The sequence below is a fragment of the Aspergillus udagawae genome (assembly GCF_001078395.1).
Source record: "Aspergillus udagawae IFM 46973 DNA, scaffold_5, whole genome shotgun sequence".
NCBI lineage: Eukaryota > Fungi > Ascomycota > Eurotiomycetes > Eurotiales > Aspergillaceae > Aspergillus > Aspergillus udagawae.
The window spans coordinates 2,033,085-2,050,995 of NW_025091268.1; the positions used below are offsets into that span (position 1 = coordinate 2,033,085).

The 17,911-nt window shown below is 49.8% G+C and overlaps 8 protein-coding genes across 8 annotated transcripts; all 8 read left to right on the forward strand.

Moving 5' to 3' along the window:
* Positions 1-308: 308 nt before the first annotated feature.
* Aud_007511 (uncharacterized protein) lies at positions 309-1,682 on the forward strand (the record flags this gene model as incomplete). The annotated part of the gene is made up of 1 exon (XM_043292401.1): positions 309-1,682. The coding sequence occupies one exon, from the start codon at positions 309-311 to the stop codon at positions 1,680-1,682; it is 1,374 nt and encodes a 457-aa protein (XP_043148336.1).
* A 416-nt stretch (positions 1,683-2,098) lies between these two features.
* On the forward strand, positions 2,099-3,230 carry Aud_007512 (uncharacterized protein; the record flags this gene model as incomplete). Its single annotated transcript, XM_043292402.1, has 2 exons — positions 2,099-2,346; positions 2,432-3,230. The coding sequence occupies 2 exons, from the start codon at positions 2,099-2,101 to the stop codon at positions 3,228-3,230; spliced, it is 1,047 nt and encodes a 348-aa protein (XP_043148337.1).
* Positions 3,231-4,112: 882 nt separating this feature from the next.
* On the forward strand, positions 4,113-5,114 carry Aud_007513 (uncharacterized protein; the record flags this gene model as incomplete). Its single annotated transcript, XM_043292403.1, has 1 exon — positions 4,113-5,114. One exon carries the CDS (start codon positions 4,113-4,115, stop codon positions 5,112-5,114), a length of 1,002 nt encoding a protein of 333 aa, XP_043148338.1.
* A 931-nt stretch (positions 5,115-6,045) lies between these two features.
* Positions 6,046-8,546, forward strand: Aud_007514 (putative Patatin family phospholipase; the record flags this gene model as incomplete). The annotated part of the gene is made up of 3 exons (XM_043292404.1): positions 6,046-6,321; positions 6,391-7,232; positions 7,304-8,546. 3 exons carry the CDS (start codon positions 6,046-6,048, stop codon positions 8,544-8,546), a joined length of 2,361 nt encoding a protein of 786 aa, XP_043148339.1.
* A 1,390-nt stretch (positions 8,547-9,936) lies between these two features.
* Aud_007515 (uncharacterized protein) lies at positions 9,937-10,773 on the forward strand (the record flags this gene model as incomplete). Its single annotated transcript, XM_043292405.1, has 1 exon — positions 9,937-10,773. One exon carries the CDS (start codon positions 9,937-9,939, stop codon positions 10,771-10,773), a length of 837 nt encoding a protein of 278 aa, XP_043148340.1.
* Positions 10,774-11,633: 860 nt separating this feature from the next.
* Aud_007516 (uncharacterized protein) lies at positions 11,634-13,017 on the forward strand (the record flags this gene model as incomplete). Its single annotated transcript, XM_043292406.1, has 4 exons — positions 11,634-11,672; positions 11,729-11,830; positions 11,890-12,033; positions 12,088-13,017. The coding sequence occupies 4 exons, from the start codon at positions 11,634-11,636 to the stop codon at positions 13,015-13,017; spliced, it is 1,215 nt and encodes a 404-aa protein (XP_043148341.1).
* A 673-nt stretch (positions 13,018-13,690) lies between these two features.
* On the forward strand, positions 13,691-14,482 carry Aud_007517 (uncharacterized protein; the record flags this gene model as incomplete). Its single annotated transcript, XM_043292407.1, has 2 exons — positions 13,691-13,841; positions 13,905-14,482. 2 exons carry the CDS (start codon positions 13,691-13,693, stop codon positions 14,480-14,482), a joined length of 729 nt encoding a protein of 242 aa, XP_043148342.1.
* Positions 14,483-15,146: 664 nt separating this feature from the next.
* On the forward strand, positions 15,147-15,800 carry Aud_007518 (SIMPL domain-containing protein; the record flags this gene model as incomplete). The annotated part of the gene is made up of 1 exon (XM_043292408.1): positions 15,147-15,800. The coding sequence occupies one exon, from the start codon at positions 15,147-15,149 to the stop codon at positions 15,798-15,800; it is 654 nt and encodes a 217-aa protein (XP_043148343.1).
* Between the last annotated feature and the right edge of the window lie 2,111 nt (positions 15,801-17,911).

Sequence of the window (17,911 nt, forward strand, 5' to 3'; positions counted from 1 at the left end):
CTGCAGAAACCCCTAGATTTATCACGTGATTTTATGATGGAATAGTGAACAGGTGAACAGTCGGCGAAAGGATTAAAGCCAAAATGTCAACATGACCACCTTCGCAAATGGTCATACTTTCCTTGCGTTGTTTGGCGTTTTGTGGTGGTAACATTCCTCTTTTTTTGTTTCTTCTTTTTCTAGTTTGGCATCCATCGAAGGCGATATCTCCCCCTCTCTACTGAAGTCTAGATAAGTTGTGTTCTAAATACAACGCGCAGAGAGTGTAGTAGTGTCCACCTGCAAATGATCATATTTTATCTTCTAAAATGTCAGCCATATTTCCTATGAACGCGAAGCCGAATTTGTTATCGTTGCCTCTGAGAATGCCTACGTCTCAGCAAGACCCCCTTCTCTACATTGACCGCCAGACGAAACACATACAGCGCAGTTTACAGGTCTTGATTGACGCCCAGAGTGACGGTCTCCTAGCAGGCCTCCCAGGAACACCTCATACTGACTCTAACTCCAATCAAAGCTTCACCCCGATAGAACTTAGTCGCTCCAAGAGCCCGTCTACCATACCGGTGCGACAACCTGTCGCGAGGAAGATTGGGTTACATGAAGCACGGGAAGGGATATTCAAGTCGATCTACGATTTGCTGAAACTGAAAGAGGAGGAGCGCGAAATACTCAGCTTCCGACTTGACGAAAGGACGGATGCTCTGGAACAGATTGACAGGTTCAGTACCAAACGAGCTGGCTTGAAGGACGCCATATCAACAATCCATGATAATGAGGAGAGCTACCGTTCAAAGGAGCTGCTTGAGGAGAGCCATCAGCTTGAGACAGAGATCCAGGAGTTGGAAACCAGGCTACTGGAAATGAAAGCAAGGCATCGGCGTGTTATTCGAGAACTTGCACAAATGGAGGATGCCATGGAATCCAAATTGTCCTCTTACAAGGCTTCTTTGTCTCTTGTGGAATCAGACATCGAGAAATTCCTCAAAGACCCTCCTGTCAAGCCTGACTCCGTTACCAGCAGCCATTCAACGTTCTACTCCCTGAATCCTAAGCGCCGCACTCTTGAGATGGCCCACGAACATTGGACAACAGAGCAAGTCGACTTACGGAAAAAGCAACAGGAGGCAGATGCTGAGATCCAGGCTCTTGAAGAAGGTGGAGGGGTATGGAAGCAGGTAGTGGTGGAAGTCTCAGGCTTTGAAAAGCGACTCAGGTCGGCGATGCGCAGGTCGATCCAGACACAGTCGCAACTTCTCGAGCCAGAGGGACATTCGAAAGTTAATACGGAAAATTATCAGATTCAATCTATTATAGAAGATTTGGAACATACGACCAATTGCGTGGAACAACACCTGAATCTTGCAGAGAAGAAGGATTGGAAGCTACTCACATGCTGCATTGGAGCGGAGCTCGAGGCCCTGCGTGAAGCACGAGAGATGCTTCTTGACGCTTTCGATGCATCTACAGAGGACAAATCACCCGCCCCAGAAAGAGAAACGCCAAATGCACGTCTTCCTGGCGATAGAAACGATTCATTGACAGATCCTCTTGGGGTGGACAATCCCGAACCTCCAGCTGATTTACTCAGGGATGCGGAACACAGGTCTCCAGAAGTGAATCTCAGGTCGGATAACGAGGATGACGAACCCGATCCCGCTTGGCTACTCCCGGAAGCTTGAATACAGTCTGTTAAACATGTGTAATTCTATAATAGCATTTCTGGCGTAAATGGCATGAACTGTTAGCATTGGTAGAGCTTCGCTGATGCTGGCTACTAGAAATCATGGTATGCATAATATTAGCTTGATCAAGACATCCATTGTTCATTTAATCGATTAAATCCAAACTAACCATCGGTATTTTCAAGATATAGGTGATTGGAGTGCTGGACTAAATCACCACCAGAGGCTCTGGAGCCATAAATAAAGAGACCGTGCTTAGCGAATGTTTCCGACTCACCTTGGCCATCTCAACATTAGTCACAACTATATATATCCACATCTTCAGTAACAAGCCAACGGCTAAAGACTACCACAACTTGTGCTCATTAGCAAGGGCAGGAAGACAAAAATAAAAAAGATCGGTGTCCTTTGAGATGCATCTTCCTGCTCCGACTTACAGCTTCAACATCCCTTCGGTTCACGACGGAACTGATTTAGAGTGCCGTCTCTATTTGCCTCTCGAGCTGCAGCAGTCGGAAGGTGCTCGCAAGTGGCACATACGAGGTGCGATAATAGCCCATCCATATGCGCCTCTTGGAGGATGCTATGATGATCCGGTTGTGGGCTTTATTGGCGGGGAGCTCCTCAGAGGCGGTTTTGTTGTGGGCACCTTCAACTTTCGGTGAGTCTTTAGGATGGGCCATGTCTTTTCTACGATGGGTTCCGCCGTCGCTGCTTCGAAGATATTTTATTGACACAATCGATAGCGGAGCTGGTGAATCTGGAGGTCGAACTAGCTGGACGGCAAAACCTGAATTGGCGGACTATGTTTCCTTCTACGGATTTATGCTCCATTACCTGCATTCGTTGAAAGAAGACCACACGCGACAGGAGGCCAGGGGCCCAGATCCGAGCTCTGCTCCACCAGCCGAACCAACTGGTGACTCTAGAGGCGCATCTGGGGATGTTCATCTCATTCTAGGAGGGTATTCCTACGGGTCGATGATCGCTTCACATCTGCCAACAGTCGATGTGGTAGCACGCTTGTTCTCAGAGGAAGATAGCGCTACATCATTTCACCAAGTACGCCAAGCTGCGAAGGAGCTCTCAGCTCTGTCGATAGAGAGTGTTCGAGGTACAGACATGCCGTCGACATCGAGCAATCTCGCCTCCAGCGAATGTAGCACGACTGTTGAGGATGTTACTCGAACAACAATTTCATACCTTCTCGTCTCGCCTCTTCTGCCGCCTGTCAACTTATTTCTCACATCTTTCTCGAAGCTCTCTTCGGGCTTGGCAGTAAAGACCCTTACACAGAGCAAACAGGTTCTCTGCCCCAAGCCAGCCGACCAGCTCTGCTCATACAGAACACTGGCGATCTACGGGAATCAGGACACTTTTACTTCCGCCCACAAGCTACGCAAATGGGCTAGTGATCTTTCTCAAGCGGCTCACAGTCAATTTCAGTCAGCTGAAATCGACGGCGCCGGCCACTTCTGGCGCGAGAAAGGTGTTGAATCCCGAGCCAGGGAAGCTCTGAGAAATTGGCTGCAGCACAGTCCATGATTGTGCAAGCGAAGCTCACAGCTCGTACAATCGATTAGGAGACCTTTATGACTTTTATATTAAGTTCCTACCTCGCACCACGATTGAATAAACTCAATGAGTCCTCGGTTCCAATTTTAATAACGTCGCCGCCAACAATAATTCTTCTGCTGACCAGATGCCGGGCTCCTTTTCGCACATAACACTCAGTCGGAAATTGTGTGTTCAATTTGCCACGCATTCAGAATGCTTGTCCTTATCAAGAATGGACACAGCAGAATAGTGGCTGCACAATGATGCTAGTCCGCCACAAGCAAAGCGTCCACCTATAATTTGCTAACACGCTAAAGTGTGTTTCGGGTGGCCTAAAGCTACTGTATTAACCAAACAGGTCCAAGGAGTACTTCTGCGTGTTGGAAGCTTGCCTGAAAGGCATTGTTACTTGCGATCCCACGTCAGCGTAAGCGCTAGATAACTCATAGCGTCACCGTCCTAGTCTCTCCTTTGGATTCAACACACAAAATCAGCCGCTGAAGGCTGGAATTCATCACCAAGTGCGAAAGAAACCCTTTCAAAGTGACTGATCTGCATGACTCTATAATGATTGACTCACCAAGCCTTGTCAAACGTTACCGATTCAGGTCGCCGACACCTGGAAAGGCTTAATGCAATCAAAGTGGGTTTCTGTTGATCCAAGATCATTGAGCAGCTGTATAACGCCTCTTTTTGAGCTTGGGACTTGATGGGTGAAGTGGGAAGCACTCCAGGGAAACGGGTGCCTAAGCATCGAAAGTATATAAGACCGTATACCCGCGCATTGAATGCGACGTGTTGCCTTCATGGCATCGCTTCAGACATTTTCAAGCCGAGGAGCAACGAGGAAATTTGTCTTTTTCCGTGATCATGTTCGTTTCTGGTGAATTCATTTTGGTTTCCACCCTCTTTTGCCTTGCTTCGGCATCTCCCACTGCGGCTATATCAGCCTCTCAATGGCCTACGGATCTGAAAGTGAAACAGCTCGCCAATTTTGGACCTAGTTCCTGGATCGAAAATCTTGCGATCCGACACTCAGGCGAAGTCTTGGCCACCGAACTGCTCAACCCGCGGATCGTGCAAGTCGATCCCGATGGGAAATTGCAGCCGATAGTGATTCATAGCTGGGCCGAAGGTGCCAGTGCTGGCAAGTATATCGGTGTTTTGGGAATCACTGAGACCAGACATGACGAGTTCTATGTGGCTGTGGCTGGTCAGTACGACGAGACTATGACGTTATTACCCAACTCGACCGATTACATATTCCGGGTCGACATGGGTACTTTGGAGGTGTCCTCGACAGGAGAGGTGCTCTCAAATGCCACAGTGACAAAGCTCACCGACCTCGAGGGCTCTCAGCTCGTGAATGGAGCCACGACGCTCAATGAAGATGCTATCTTGGTTTCCGATAGCTACAATGGATGGGTCTACAAGGTCGATGTCCGGACTGGTGCATTTGATGTGATCGTCGATGACCCTCTGATGAAGAAGAGCTACGCAGGTTCAGAAGGGAAAATCGGTGTCAATGGGATCAAAGTCTACAAAGGATATCTTTACTGGACCAACACTGATGCTGGTGTCTTGGCTAGAGTTAAGATCAACGAGGACGGGAAGCCATGCGGTACATCCGAGATCGTTGCCTCAAATCTGACGGGGCCGGACGACTTCACTCTGGACGAAAACGGGGCAGCATATATTGCTCTGGGCACCTTGAACGAACTCCGCGTTGCCTATCCTGGAAGCAGCAACAGGTCGGCAGCTGTGGGTGGGGTGACAGCAGCGAAGTTTGGACGCCAGCATGGTGACCATCATCGACTGTACCTCAGCACTCATGGGGGTAGGTCTTTTTCTACCAAATTCAAGTCCCAGTGAAGTTGACGCAATGGGCTAATAACCTGAGCAGGATCGAACATACTGTCCAATAGCACGGCAATTTACAATGGGACCATTTCATATTTCGACGCCCCTCATACGGTATGGTGACTGCTAGGCGACGGTGGTCGTCAAGCTAGGAGATTATAAGATATAGGAAATTGTCTCTACTCAATAGATCTTTTCACTCAGGATACTGTTTAGACTTTCGATGCTAGATGAAGATTCCGACCAAATTCTCTTGTGATTTTCATGGTTATAAAACCTGATGAGGTCCGAATTGTATATTGGCCTGTTGATAGTCCTGTCACATGCTTGTATTCCCAGACAGGAACTATCATGACTCAGGCATACGTATCTGGCTGGAGAACAGACAGATGACGTCAGGTGTCCAGCATAAAGATGACTGATCAAGGGCGAACAAAGAGAACAGCAGAGTAGATAGCGCAAGTACTGCGCCCTACCCCGGTTCTCAAAGGAAGAAAATGAGGATAGTGAACAGAATCAAAAGAGGGTCGCAGAGAGACAGAGGGAGGGTAGTGCTGGAGCAGGCGTCATGTGGCGATGGGCGATGGGCCTCCGGAGACTCCACACCTGAGGCCCAACTCTGCCCGCGTGACGCCTGCATCGCTGCTGACAAGTGCCAAACCCCACGCTGATTTCCTGGGGTTGCTCTGCTGCATAGTACAGACTACTAAGGCAAGGGCATCCGCTTGCAGTACATTCACGTTCATTAATGGATGATTCCATTCATCCTCGCCTCCATTCTCTTTTTCTTTTAGTTTCCAGCTGCTCTCCTTGACGTATAAAGTGACGACTGCAGAAGATTGTCTGGCATCCTGTCTATCTTCATGCTTTGTTCTGGTCAACTTCTTTGCTCTTCCCACATTTGCCAAATGGATGGCTCTCCCTCAACGTGACGCCTACCACCATGTCGCTTTTTCATGACTCGCCCATTGTGCAACCTAAATGTCACGGCGGAGTTAAATCCCGGAGTCAGCTCAATGTCTCATCGACCCCTGCACGGCAGCGCCGTAATCTATCGAAATCGATTTCCATCCCCTCGTTACCGTCGGTGGTGCGGAACTCGCTGTCATGGGCTGGGGATAGCCTAAATGCGTATCGCAATGGAGCCTCAAGAGAGAAAAGGACGGCGCCCACAGATATTGAGGATCGCAAGCAGATTTTGTACCTCAGGATGCGTAATGTAAGTTGCTAGCCTTCCTCTTCCCATTGCCGCTGTCCGTCCTTAGCTAAATCAAATCCATGGGTCAAGGCAGTCTCGTACGAGGAGTGGAGGAATTGCGCCTGCGAACTGGACGAGTTAGAGGACAATAATACCTGGAAACAGACGTTCGAATGTTCCGAATACAACCCTCACCTTGTGCAAGAGCGTCTCAGACAGCTGGAAGAAGCCCGCATCGGTTGTGACGTAAGCCGGATGCTTTTTCTGATTCGCACTTCGCTGAGTCGCGATCTGGGGAATATGAGCAATGTTGCGCTGTACAGGCATTCTCATGTTGGTACGAAAGACTTGATCGACCGGTACATCACGACGGCGCTCGACACGATATCAATGTTGGTGGAACTGGCTGGAAAGAAATGTGACGTGTTGGAATCGAGGTATATGCTCGATCAACTCCTCGCCGCGCGACAGGCGTTTGGTCGAAGTGCTCTACTGTTCTCGGGAGGCGCCACGTTCGGAATGAACCATATCGGGGTACTCAAAGCTCTGTATGAAGCAAAACTACTCCCCCGTATTATTTCCGGCGCCTCAGCAGGCAGTATTGTCTGTGCCGTTTTCTGCACACGCACGGACGATGAGTTACCCGCGCTTCTGGATACTTATGCTTACGGGGATTTTGCCGTCTTTGACGAGGAAGGAAAGGAGGAGAATATCTTGCAGAAAACAGCGCGGTTTCTAAAATACGGTTCCTTTTTGGACATTTCGCATCTTGCTAGAGTCATGCGAAACTGGCTTGGCGACATTACATTTCAGGAAGCATACAACAGGACCAGGAGGATACTGAACATTTGTGTCTCCAGCGCCGGAGTGTACGAACTTCCAAGATTGTTGAACTACATTACCGCACCCAACGTGATGATTTGGTCAGCTGTGTAAGTTTTATTATCCTGATGCTCAGCATACCCTCAATATCTTAGCGGAGCTTGGTTCTGACTTGCTATAGAGCCGTTTCCTGTTCAGTGCCGCTGGTTTTCACGCCCTTTGTGCTGATGGCCAAGGATCCATTGACCGGAGAAGCGGTCCCTTGGACTGATTTTCACAAGCAGTACATTGATGGCTCAGTGGATGGAGATTTGCCCATGACCAGGTTGTCTGAGATGTTCAACGTCAATCATTTCATCGTCTCACAGGTGAATCCTCATGTGGTTCCTTTTCTTCCGAAGGATGATAGTCCCAGCCATGTGCCAATGCAAACGTCATCCTCACCTGGCTGGCTTCATGCCGTGACGCATCTAGCTAAGGACGAAATATTACACCGGATGACGGTCTTGTCGGATCTTGGTATCTTCCCCACGTCCCTCACGAAAGCCGCATCCATCATGAACCAGAAATACTACGGAGATATCAATATTTATCCGGAAATTCTCTACGCAAATTTTCCTCGAATTCTCAAGAACCCGACCACTGAATTCATGCTTCAGGCGTGTCTCAGCGGAGAACGCGCAACCTGGCCCAAACTCGGACGGATCAGGAATCACTGTGCTATAGAGCTCGCATTGGACTCGGCTATCCAGCAGATGCGCGTGCGAGTTGCGTTCAGTCCTAGCCTGGTAGACTTGAGGAATCACGGGTTGAATGGCCATCAGATCGATTCGCTTGATAGTAGTGGAGGGCGCGGACGCATGCTCAACCGGAGGAGCTCGTACGATCATGAGGTGGAGCGAATGGAGCGAATGCGCCCCAATTCGGGCCGTCCATCCACAGTGCAAGTGAGGCGGTCTCATAGCGCGATTCTCGCCGAGCAGTCACATACCTTGAGTGTTATTCGTTCAGCCGAAGTTGGACAGGAGATTCAAGATCAAACCAACGACCGCCCGAGGGACATGACCGTTGACGGAACATATTGTATTGACTCCGATTATTACGAAACGGATCTATCCTCTCCAGAGCGACCGATACTTCCTCGGGGCTCCTCATGGGGATCGTCGGTGAGTGAGCAGCCAGGATCACGGCATGGTCAGCAGAGCCCTGTCCGAACTCGGCCGTCCTTAACGTCAGCCGCGTCCGTAATGAGTCCCTCCGTAGGCGCATCACGTTGGCCATCATCTACGCACTCTGCCGACGATGCCAGCACCCGATTGTCGTTGTACTCAAAGACGATATCACCCCCACGCAGCTTACTACAGATGACGCCTGCAGTTCATGGGGGCTCGATTGGTTCGTCAACCCGTCACTCTTACAGCTGATGCACAATCAGGGTGGCCAATTATAAATGCTTTCCCATCATAATGACACCATGGTTCATCTGGGGATATTGGGAACTCCGCTTAGAGACTCGGCAAGAGGTCAGCTTGCGACGCACTCTATCCGACCTCTCTTTTCGAGCATTCGCCCAGCATGTGAGACCACGAGCAGCAGTCCATGTCTCACTATGTTGGCCTGTTACGGCTTTCATTCGCATGTGATGTCGCCTTGTGTTCTAGACCTTAAATTTTGGAAGTTACACAGACGCCTGCAAAAGGCGTTTCTGGAGAAAAGGAAGCCTCATTAGACAGTACATACACGGCGACCTTAGAAGAGGACTCGGAGTTGATTTTCAGGTCATTTGACACGTTCACAAGCCATACCACAATATTTGACACGGCGTTCTTAATTATTGTGTGGGCAAGAGGAAGGGTTGATTTGTATTAGAGCAGACGATCAATAGAAGTACCTTTTATACTATCCTATCCCATTTCGTGGTTGCTCTGCATGTGTGTATAATCGAAGGCAGCCCTTTGACAACCATAACCCCTCACGAGCTGACAGCCCACTGACGAAATGAGTTGCATGCAGGACGACATGTATATTAATTCATTTTAACAAGCAGAATCCTGCATAATTAGTGTGTTTCGTCCTCTCCAGCTAGTGCTGAGGAGGTCTCACTGGGCGCTTCGCTGCTGCATTGCAACCTCAGTCCTCCTACAGGTGAGCTAAATTTGGCACAATTATCCTGCAAACAACCTGCGAAAGGAAACTAATTATGGTACTTGACTGCATATTGCAGACTAATTCAAGAATTCCCCCAGCGCCTTACATGGATAAGTTTCTAAGAATGGATATGTTAGTCTGCTACAATGCCTGTTAAGTGACGCTAATGTGTCGGGCGGCAATGGAGCTTTTTTGTTTGTTGCTAATGTTGGCAACTTGATCGACCGGATCGATGCAAGCTTAAGCTGTTTGTGGCTGTTTCAGAGACTCAGTGGATGTTAAACATGATTAGGAAACAGCAGCGTTCACTGGATATCCAGCATGGATAAGCTTATATACGCCGGTTGTCGTCCTGGTCGACAAGAGTCTCGAGGCTTGTCCACAGACTTGCTCTGGTGGTGGTGGTGCTTGTGACTGAAGTCTGCCCTTGTCCTGCATTGCATAGACTGATGGTGGTCATCCGTCAAGATCATCTGTGCCTTTATCCTTGTCTCTTGAGCCCTCGAGCTTGGACATTACAGAGCAGCCTCGTTCCTCCAGACTGCTCCCGAGTTTGGGCTGCCTGTGCCACCTCTATATACTCCGATCCCTGCATCAGTACGGAGTACCCCGTACCATGAGCCATCTCTCTGCTTTCACAGCAAAGCAGCATTGAACATAACCAAAATGGCCAACATCGTCACCCGCCCCCTCAGCATCTTCCGCAAAAACGACTCCTCCAAGCCCCAGTCGCAGCTGCAATCACATTCACTACACACCAGATGGGGCGACGCAGCCATCTCCGCGCCAACAGACGGCTCCTGGAACCAGTACACTACCTTTACCCCTCACCAATCTTCCTCCTCGACCCGCAGGAGCAAGAGCAAGAACAAGAACAATAGCAAGAATGAGAGCATGGGCAAGCCAGCCTATGAAGTGGAATATGTGCCTCGCACGCATCAACTCATCGAGCCACGCCCAAGCTCAACCTCGACCTCCTTGTCACGGCGTCTCTCTATACGTCTAACGCCTAGATCAAAGAGCTCCCACACGGACTGTGACACAACCGAACGCCAACCCCTCGTCGAGCGACGGGCTCAGTTCGCCTACAAACCCATCCGCCAGGATTATCTCAGCGAAGTTGCCGAAAAGACACCATCGGCGCCTCGAATCACCGTCAACAGCGTCGACAAGCGGTCTGCATCTCCATCTCCTGCTTCGTCGCTGGAGCCGACGCCGTCGCCGTCATCGTCGCGGTTCCGGTATATCCCTGCCTGCCCGCGGTACGAGGAGGAATTCGCTCGCTCGCGCTTATCTCGCGCGTACTCGGTCTCCTCAGGAGGTAGTCTCCACGCTGGAGACGATGGGAACTGGGAGGAGGGCTTCAAACATACCTGTGAGCGCGTGGACTCCGGCTCCGGCTCTCGGAGGAGTAGTTCGTCAGCGTCGGCGGCGAAGAAGCGTGTCTCCGCCAGACGCATGACCATGACTATGGTGCCTGATGCGGAGGAAATCTATGGATGATTTGGTTTCACTTATCGTTTACCTCGTTTGTGTTGAATGCATTTTGGCTCGTGGTGGACTTTTGTAGCGACATATTTCAAGGCGTTGGTGGGGTGGTGTCGATTTTATATTTGGGCAACTTCATGGTGTTGACCAGAGCCATGATAATGATAATGACATTCTGACATTCAGTAGCTGCTCCCTTATCCTCTTAACTTATGTTACATCTTGAGTAACTTCGTGTAGATAGTTAAAAAACCACCTCACAAAGTAAGTCTAGTCCCCCTTACTAAGGCAGTAGATAAAGATCAAAGCCTGAACCTGTACCCTAGGTACACTACACTCGCAGAGGTCAAGTGATTTAAGTCTATATTTTTTACTAAAGCCCACCTGGACTGACGATAATAATACAATGAGCATACCATGCATGCTTGCATACATGCTTAAGTTTCCAAGGAGAAAGGTACCCGAGGTGAGGGTCCTATCCTGACGTCAGATTGAACACCATCACCATCACCAGTCGACGTCAGAACGCTTCAGTCCTTCCCTCACATTTCCTATTGGCGGCTTGGCCTCCCCTCCTCACCTCTTCACAGTCGCTCGATTCATCTAGTCCAGCTCGCTGCGATATCAGGCAATGGCGGAGCTAGTTCCCTCAGATTTCCTGTTCTGTCGCCTGTTCCACTGGGTATACCAATAATGACGCCATGCCCACGCATTGCACCTTTATCGTCGTCGCAAGTCCGGCCATCTTCGTCGCTGGTTTCTACATCGTTCATGATTATTATTCCATTGCTTCCTGAATCGATCGCTTGAGGATCAGGAGTAACAACCCTTACAACCGGCGCCTCATTCCTACCAAGTTGCATACGTCTGGCACAATGGCAGAATCAGTGGTCCAAATTAAGTGTGAATGCAAGGTTTGTCTTCGCCATTTGAATTACAGATTCGAAATCTAATAGCCGTATCATGACAGCACGACCCCTGGGGCAAAAAGGGCAAAGATGCACTGGCTGCCCAGCTTTGGGCAAAGTCACCTGGCTCCGGTGATATCAAGGAGACAGAGACATATTCTGAGGTGAGGAGGAGCCTCATCCCCTAGCCATGCTGCTTATAAAAGTTAACTCTTTGAGATAGATGTGGATGGGGACCTACCCGACAAACCCGTCGAAAATTCTCGCCACAGGCGAGTTGCTCGCTGACTACATCAAAAACAACCCGCAGTTGATCGGGAAGGCAGCTTTGGATCGATTTGGGCCAGAGATCCCCTTTTTACCCAAGGTATACACCATGGCGAGAGAAACGGTCCGCTGACCTTGACTAACGAAGACTCAGATCCTGTCCTTCGCCAAAGCCCTCCCGCTTCAAATCCACCCCGACAAGGCCTTGGCTGAGAAGCTCCACGCAACCGATCCGAAGAAGTTCGGAGACCCCAACCACAAACCCGAAATAGCAATTGCACTATCTAACTTTGAGCTTTTTGCCGGCTTCAAACCCCTGAAAGACATCGAGTCCCTAATGAAACTGAAGCCGCTCGAACGGTTTGTCCCGCCTCACGAGAAATTCGATGACGAGCTTCTGCGGCAAATTTGCAAGGCGCTGCTGAGCGCGTCCCCTGTCGCCGTTGCCGAAACGATCAGTGAGCTTCAAAACATACCCGAATCCCAGTTCGGTCCCAACAGCAGCTATATTCCGGGTATGCTGGAGAGACTTCGCAAACAGTATTCCGAGTACGACAATGGCAACCTGGTCGCTGCGTTGTTGATGAACTATCTCAGCATCGGACCGGGCGAGGCAGTCAATGTACCTGCGGATAGTCTGCATGCATATCTTAACGGTGACATCATGGAATGCATGGCCCGTTCCGATAACGTTCTGAACACAGGGTTTTGTCCTAGGCCGGCTCGGGATAATGTGGATCTGTTCTCACGGGCGCTAACTTTCAAACCTCACTCAAAAGACGAGGTGATTCTACCACGGAAAAAGAGTGACAAGGGCTTGAATGGGAAAACCGATGAGTATGCGCCCGCCTTTTCCGAATTCAACGTCCTGGCGACTTGTTTGGGGCCCGGGGAGACGGAAACGCATAAGGCCATCTTAGGCCCAAGTCTTATGATCGTCACAAAAGGTAATGGTCAAATGAACGCTCCTGGCGACAAGCGGTTCGATCTGAAGGAAGGATACACCTACTTCATCGGACAGGGAGTCGCCTTAGACTTCTTCACAGAGAAGGGAATGGCGGTTTATCGACCTTATGCAGAATAATCAGAAAGCGGTGCATACATATTAGAGGTGGTCGGTCAATGTGATAGAAGAAATGCATCAACTTGTCCTAACTCCTTCACTTGTCGGTCCTTGTAATTTCACCATGCAGGAAATATGCGTCAGTTGCTGAAGTAAAGATAGGGCCCTTTGAGCTTGAACAACTCATCTGCAGAGAGATGGGTCAGATCACAATTCCCCTCGGAGGATCACTTGCGCTTATCTTGTTTAGTTGATGGTTACAGGCAAACGGAAAGCTGAAACGCATGCTCGATCCTCCCACGCCCAAAATAGCATCCAAACTGGTGCGGATTCGGGAATCATTGGCTGAGAGAGTTCGGCGACTTCGGTTGTGCGCGCCCTGACCCCGTATCTTCGCGCTAGGGAGAGCGCTCCGATTCGGTTTCTATCTTTGTCCATGACTACCACAATCCCGCATTGCTTGATCCTCAAAATAACTTTAAACTCACGGCTCTGAAACGAGGGACCGTGGTCAGGCTTGAGCTTATCATTATGACAGGACTTAAATATTCTCTTTCTTCCCCTCATCGTAGAGGGGTGATCCAACAGCGTTGATGGAGAGGCTGGCGAGGCGGATCAGGGTCCTCTCATTGCTTCGCTTGTGATTGGTATCGAACAAGCATTGCTTCTTTCTTCTGAAGAACGATTGTCCAGTATGGTCATTTCGCGTGATACCAACGATTCAGGCCACGTTGAATCCGATCACGCCTCGTCGACTTCAACCGATAGTCCAGGATCGGGGAGCTCCAACAATGTGACTTCGATAATCATCGGAGTGGTCGTTGGAGGCGTTGCTGCCATTGCGAGTAGGGCTCTCTTCTAGCAAAGTAGGCCCTGTGCGTGTTCCAATTCTAACAAGTCTGTATCAGTCACCGCGGGCATACTCTTCTTCCTCTATAAGAAACGCAGATGGGATCGCATCCGTCGACACGAAGAACAACTCCTCGAGTATCACATCCAGGCAGGGCTGAAGGCAGACGATGCTGAGCTTGGAACTATGCGGGGTCGACCGTCATCTTCGCTCTCCATGTATCGAGCCCACTCTGACGACATCAGTGACCGACCACCAGCATATCAGACTTTGCATGTACCGGTCTATGACCCGTCCAGGTACAGAGATATCGATATCACACCAACCATGCAGTTCTCTACGATGAGACAACCGCCATTACAGCCAGTCGATAATGCTCATGTAAGAGTTCCGCCACAGCTTCGCGACCAGCTTGTCTCACATCTGAACGACGACTCGCCATTGCCACAGCTATTGCAGCCACCAGGGCGGTCATTTCTGGGAACCTCACCAGATTCGACACGAGATTCGATACAATCAGACGGTCTCTTCCAAGCCACTGTGGTTCCGGCAGACTCGAGCACACTCGATCAGACGGCAAGGCTACCTAGGAGACCAAAACCGGTACTCTCGAGATTGATCACAAATCTCAACTAATGACGAGATGCCTATTCGTATCAGTTGACTATGATTCTGGCGTTAGGGCGATGTCTTTGTCTGTTGGAACGGCGTAAATGGATATTAGCGATGGTGTATGGTGTTGGGTCCTGAGTTTTCTTACTCTTGTTTTTCTCGTGATCATTGGCTCTGAAGCCGCAGAAATAATGGCGACGACATCATAAAACATGCAATGTGGCGCACTTCATCCAAGTTCCAGAACCCTGGGATCGTGGAAGAGGCTCCAATTGATGATTGATTGCGCAGGTTCGACCTGCACTTGGCAGCAGTCATACTAGGACAAATAACTTCAATTATGATGGGCTGGCAAGTCTCCCCGAGGACAGTCAACACCTGAGGCGCGAGGAAGGAATCGTCTTGAAGACTGAATGGGAGGACTTACCTCCTTCCTTTCTCTTTGCCATCGCCGTGCATGATGTGGAAGGAAAGTGCAGACTCTTAGAGTCCGCTACATCAAGACACCCTCAGCTCGATGTATTTTCTTCCAGTCTCTCGAGACAACACACTCGGCGGAGACTTCTCTCTAATGCCCTATTTCTTCGTCTCTGCCATATAATACTACCTATTCTTATTTCAGTCGTTACTCTCGTTACACGGTAGCCAGGCGAACGCACCTTACTCGGACACCCATTTGCGTATCAGCATGGATGAAATGATAGCAGGATGCCTATGCCTGTATGGTTTCGCAACTGTCCAACAACCGGCTGACCAGGCCGTTCTTGTTTTTGGGACGAATCTCTCCGGCGCATCCAATAGAGCCGTCCTCAGGAAGGAAATGGCTTTTGCTCAAGCCCTGATGCGGGCATTCCCGCCACAGTCAATTCATGTTTTTGAACCCACACGAACTTGGTCGGAATGGAAAAGCGATACTGTTGCCGCAAATACTAATCCGAGGTCGGCATACGCGCGCATCTACCGCTCGCAGACGACGTACAGAATGGGCTTCGGAAATGTGGACTTTATGTGCCATGTGGCGAAGCAGCTCGATGACCATAAGGGCGTTGAAATCTTGGAACTTCACTGGCTACTCAGCGAGGAGGCCACCCATTCTCTGGAGTTCAAGGCTGCGCAATCGGCAATGAAGGATGCAGGTCGGAGAGCGGAATCATTAGCCAGGAGGGCTGGACTCAGCTTTGCTCCCTTGCGAATGACAGATCTCGAGTGGCGAGCAAACGAGGAGGCCTTACCTGCATCCTGGAAGGACGCGGAGAACGACGCGGGTGGCAGACACCTCGACATGGAGCCGCGGATGTTTCAGCTTAATGCTATCGTCAAAGGCAATTTCATTATCTGGTGATATGTGCGGCGCGGAAGGGCTCGCCTGGTTGCTCTTTGTGCTTCGGTCGGTTTGCTTGTTCAGAAGGGTAACAGCTTGAGGATCTCGAAACGCTGATGTGTTTGGCTAGTGATTTGGATCGCTCAAGCGATATATTGTTGCTGAATGGCTAGATTTGCTTGGACTTTGCTCGGATCAGTGGCTTGGGATGAATTACTTTGCTCATGAGATGATTACAGAGGTATAACAACTTCTACTTGCTACGGCTCCATGTCAAGAACCCTAGCCCGTCTAGGGTAATAAGCCTCCCTAAAAGGAGACTCGAGCCATTTCCTCATAACATCAAGTTGCGAGCCCAGCAGGAGGTCCCTGCTGTGGCACATTTGCTCCGTCTTCATACAAACAGTGGGAAAATCTAGGACAATACCATAAGATCCGCATCTTGGTAATGTCAAACGGGAAATTTGCATCCCTCTGTGGATAATATTCCAAGGCGGAGGAGTAATTCGTCATTTCATGGGTAAATTCGTGTAAATAGCTTGACTGGCATCCGCGGAAATCTCCGCTTCGACGCTGTAAGCTTGTAATTGTTTCTTCCACGGATCCATGCCATAATCAAGTTTGATAGCCGCTGTGAGGTTACATTCGATCAGATGTGAGGAGTGTCAGTACTGAGTACGGGCATTCACGTTCCAGGCCTGATCTGAGGTGGACTGGCATGTGCTGGTTGCGTTCCACTGCCAATGTGTATCCCTGCCCATCCGAATGCCACTAGCGTGGGTTTAAAAGGTCGAGCAGTGAAATGACTGACAGAATGATAGAGAGTACGTACTCCGCAGTGTTATTCGCCTCGGCCGGAACAACGGAGAAAAAACGGGTTTCATCAAGAACGAGTTTTTCGTCCTGGTCGCAAAGTTGTCAGTCGATGATGGCTTTTCCCTTGTCGAGGTGCTGAGAATCATTTGGTCTATTCGCCTAGATCCATTCAGTTCGAGTTTCCAACTGGAGGACAACAACACGAAATGACTGTGATTAGACTAATAAGACATGAGCTGATGCTCCATCACGGCGCGTAGTTAAGCTCTCTGGATGGTTCGGTTCACTTGGGCCCCTCGACGAGCTTACGGACTGCGGGACGATCAACCTTGTGCTTGTTCGCTTCTCAACCAACGGCAATACGCTAAATAATCGCCGAGTGTTGGTTCCAGGGTTCATCTCTTACGACGTCCAACTCAATTAGCGATATTATTATGATGACTTATCGGTTCATATTCTGAATAAGAAAACAGGGAAAAATATGGTGGATGCACTACTCCGCTTGGGACACTCAGAGGAAGAGACCAAGAGCCTTCCTGTTTGGGGATCGAGCTTCAGCTCGTTGCTTTGCCCCTCCTTTTGCTGATGATCCCTGTCTGTCTCAAGTATCCATCCCCTTTCAGTCACTCACACGATGATATGATAGCAATGAGCATCACGGGGCGTGCGAATAGCAGATCCCAGTAAGTAAGACATGACATCCACACGGAAATTTCTCCCCCAGTGGTCGATCCTCTTCCTCAGCCGCATCGTGACCCTTAAGACGTATGTTCACGACTTATCTGTCCTTAGATTACGTAGCCTGTCTCTGGGCTACTGCCTGGCAATGTAGGCAGGATGCAGAGGAACAGAGCTTTTCATCAAGGATGCGATTATCGACGAGAGTCAACCGCGGTGCTGGAAGATGCTACTGCCGTAGTCTCTACGTATTCGGCCATATTCCATTGCCCCCCCTTGCGAAAGTCCCACATTTTCTCGAGGCTTAATCGATTGATACGGCTGCCCCCTGGTCCTGCTTCGAGCAGCAGATGATGAGCAAGCGCCACGCCAAGAAAGGCGGACAGCTGCGGGCGTCGTTGTGTGCAACGTAGTTGACCAACATCCAAGATCGCTTGGCTCCGTCGGCAAGAGCTGTAAAGTGGCTACGCCGCAATTTCTCCTTCCCTGCAAAGTTTCTTACTCCTTCCGCGACGTACCCCTCTCGTTTAATACTATGGGTTGCAGGCCAGAGACTGCAGCCTGCTGTCTACCCTGCCTAGAAAGTGCTGTGCCGGGGTCTTCAGGACCAGTCACCGTCTGTCATTCTGCGTGCCGCT